The sequence below is a fragment of the Pyxicephalus adspersus genome, chromosome 4 (genome assembly GCF_032062135.1).
Source record: "Pyxicephalus adspersus chromosome 4, UCB_Pads_2.0, whole genome shotgun sequence".
Classification (NCBI taxonomy): Eukaryota; Metazoa; Chordata; class Amphibia; order Anura; family Pyxicephalidae; genus Pyxicephalus; species Pyxicephalus adspersus.
This window is the reverse complement of record NC_092861.1, coordinates 92156071-92159205: the sequence shown is the minus strand read 5'-3', so window position 1 is coordinate 92159205 and position 3135 is coordinate 92156071. Positions and strand designations below refer to the sequence as shown.

Here is a 3135-nt window from a genome sequence, read left to right as displayed (position 1 = left end):
GTAGCTAAATCCATGTTTTTTCTGCAAAGCAATAGCACACCTAAGGGTTTTACAAATGTCTGCTCATTTATTTCATGTGCCAGGGTCATGCAGCTTTAGAATTTCTACCATCTGTTCAAAGACATCACTGACTACAAAAGCAAAATAAAAATTAGCAACATGTATACCACTGTTCCCAGAATGACAATACAAAGAACCCTTCAGATCCAATTTTTAGACAGCAAGCCTGTAAAACTTTTCATTCATGTCAGTTTAGAGTAATAACGCATAGCACTGCACAAAAGAATTACCTCCGGAGCTTTCCATTGTTTTGTACTTTATTTGGCAAAGCGTAACTGCATAAACTGTTCAACTGCAAGAACATGGCTTACACAGCACGTGTTGTACACAGCAGTGAACTATAAACTGCATCAACAGGAAAAAAGCTTGGATGTAACATAGGCTGCCAATTATTCCTTTATCTCAAAATGATGAAAACTATTTGTGTTTAGACTGAATAGAGTCATTTAAGGTGTATCTACAGCTTTCCAACTGATAATATGAAGCCATTGTGATCAAGCACCTGTGGGGTGCAGGAAACACACGTCTTGGTAGTTAAGTGAAGCCGTTTACTGCGTCCACATGCTACTCTAACACACACATCAAAAAAAGCTGAGAAGGAAGCTCAGTTCTAAATGTTTAGCAGCATTTAGCAGAAATGTGACATTGTGCATGTATTCTAGTATCATTTTCTAATTTAACATTGATGCTGAATGTTGCAGTTTTAATGTTTCCAGATATTAAAACAATATATGTGCAATTTTAAATAGTTCACAATGTGGTGTATATGCACTGTGTTGAACACTGGCATTTTTAAATGCATAAAACAAAGGGGGGAGGGGAAAGCTTAAATTAAAGATCTCAAATTAAATTTGCACAGTTTACATTTTTTAAAAGCCAAAAAGGGAAAAAAATAAACACCTCCATGCTATTTTTAACAGGGTAACAAAATCCAAAAGAAGCTGCACTGATGAATCTGGAGAAAAAGCCTTTGAAAGTGCAGTAGAAGCACCCCACCATAATACTATGTTTGGATTGGAGTCATGAAGCCATTACAATTCATCCCTGCAGATAAAGAAAATAGGAAATCAATGCTTACAACTTAATACAACAAACATTCAAACAAATGAAGCAAAGCAACAAGGAAACTAAAAATAAAATGCATCAATCATAAATACACACCAGCATGTATATTTATGTACTGTAGTGAGTGCACACATTTTAGTGAGTATAACTAAAGGCATTACAAAAGTATATTTGACAGTCCTACTGTATTTCTGAATGCAGAAGGTTTTGAAGAAACTCAAAAGGTGTCCTAGTTATGGGGAGTTCATAGGCACTAAATGGCTGCATCATTATTTTATGAATGTGTATATATATATACACACACAATTTTTTTAATGCATATAGGGTTTTACTTTATGATGTCACGGAGTACTGTCATAGGATGAAATCTCCCATTCTTAAAGCATTCTACCAGCCTTAAAATATTCTGCATACAAAAGGTTGTAAAATAGAATAACCTATGTTTGCAGTGAAAGTTCTGTAATTAAAGTAAAGCAGCTTAAAGAATGATAAATACAAATTTGAAATGGCAAGTTAAAACTTTTCATGCTTGGAGTTCTGTACAAGAAGTAATGTACAAGAAGTAATGCACAGAAGTAATGTGAGGGTGAATTACTTCTAAAATAGCTGTTGCCACACCATGCCAGTGCAGTTTACTTTGTTAAGCTAGTGTTAATGGTATGGAAATAGCAGAAAGCAGTGACAGCAGCAAATGCAGTCATTACATTTATCTGCTAAAATCCAGACCTTTCACCTTGTATGTGTTTGGAAGGAGTAAGTGTGGGACAGAAAATCACTTCCACCTTGACCACTGCTTTTCTTTGTCTGTTAAAGGCACATAGATCACCCCCATCAGAGGTTTCATTTTGACACTTCCATCTTCTAACTTATCATACTGCTCCAACATTTGGTTTCCTCCGGCTGGTCCAACAGGTAATATTAACCTCCCTCCAGGTTTAAGCTGATCTATAAGCTAAAACAGCAAAACACAGCATTTCAGACACCATCATAATATACAGAGTCAAACAGGTTTGTAATACTGAGAAAAAAACAAAACATAAAAGTTTTAGCAATCCTTATGGCATACTTTTAAACACTGGTGATTCTGTTTAGCTACTTTTGTGTCAAGTATATAAACCTAATTATATATATATTGAGGTCGCTAATGTGAAGCTCTTTGTTGAAAGGTGAAAACTTTACTTGTACATTCTATATTTATGGCACTACAGAAAAAAAGTGGTTGTCATCAACTGCATAAATGAACAAAAAAAATATATATAAATATTTTTGATGCATTAAAATTCTCTTAGGTGGCCAGGTTGGGTGAAGCATGTTTTTTGTGGGATGCATTTGTCAATGAATGTACTGACCAGAGCTACATACTTTGATCTTGTATATACAGACACATTGCGGCATACCGGGACTTGCTTAAGAGATATAGAAATATGCCAACAGTGCATGCTGTCGATCTAGAGACAGAGATTTAACACAAACATTTTCCCAAATGACAAAGAATGTCCTATAGATAACATATTGATGCTAAAATACTATTTTGTAGAACATAACACTAGTATAGAAAAAGGCTATATATGATTCCAAAACAGTCACGCTCGTATTGGATGACAACCTGACATGTTTACAGTGGTCACACATCACCGGTCATTAATCTGTCAGGAAAATTTACTGTGAGCACAGCCTAACAAAATGGTCTAGCCAATGACTAGACATCAAATAATTTAGTACGCAATCAATCCGATTCCAATGCATGGGTTTTACAGTTTCACAGATTTTACAAGTACAAAATCTGTCTCATTCATTTGAGGACACTTGACATCCTAAACTATTGTAGACTCCAAAAGCAAACCATCCAAGGAGTAGGCAACATGGCAAACAATTGCTAACAGGCCCAACATAAAAAGACAAAACACAGGACTGCCTGCAGAATATTGTGCTGCCTGAAAGCCTTTACGTCTGTAACAGGCATGACATGAAGACGTGTCATGACTGGCAGAAATTAAAATCTAGTTAAGA

General features: G+C 35.5%; 1 protein-coding gene across 1 annotated transcript in view; it reads right to left on the bottom strand.

Annotated features, from left to right (window-relative positions):
- Positions 1-299: 299 nt before the first annotated feature.
- Positions 300-3135, bottom strand: part of LOC140329836 (protein-L-isoaspartate(D-aspartate) O-methyltransferase-like) — a 29687-nt gene continuing 26851 nt past the window's right edge. The window contains exons 6-7 of the mRNA XM_072410227.1: positions 1908-2077; positions 300-1104 (exon numbers count right to left, since the gene is read on the bottom strand). Coding sequence (XP_072266328.1) covers positions 1092-1104; positions 1908-2077 — 183 coding nt within the window. The 3' untranslated portion in view covers positions 300-1091. The remainder of the gene's footprint in view (positions 1105-1907; positions 2078-3135) is intronic.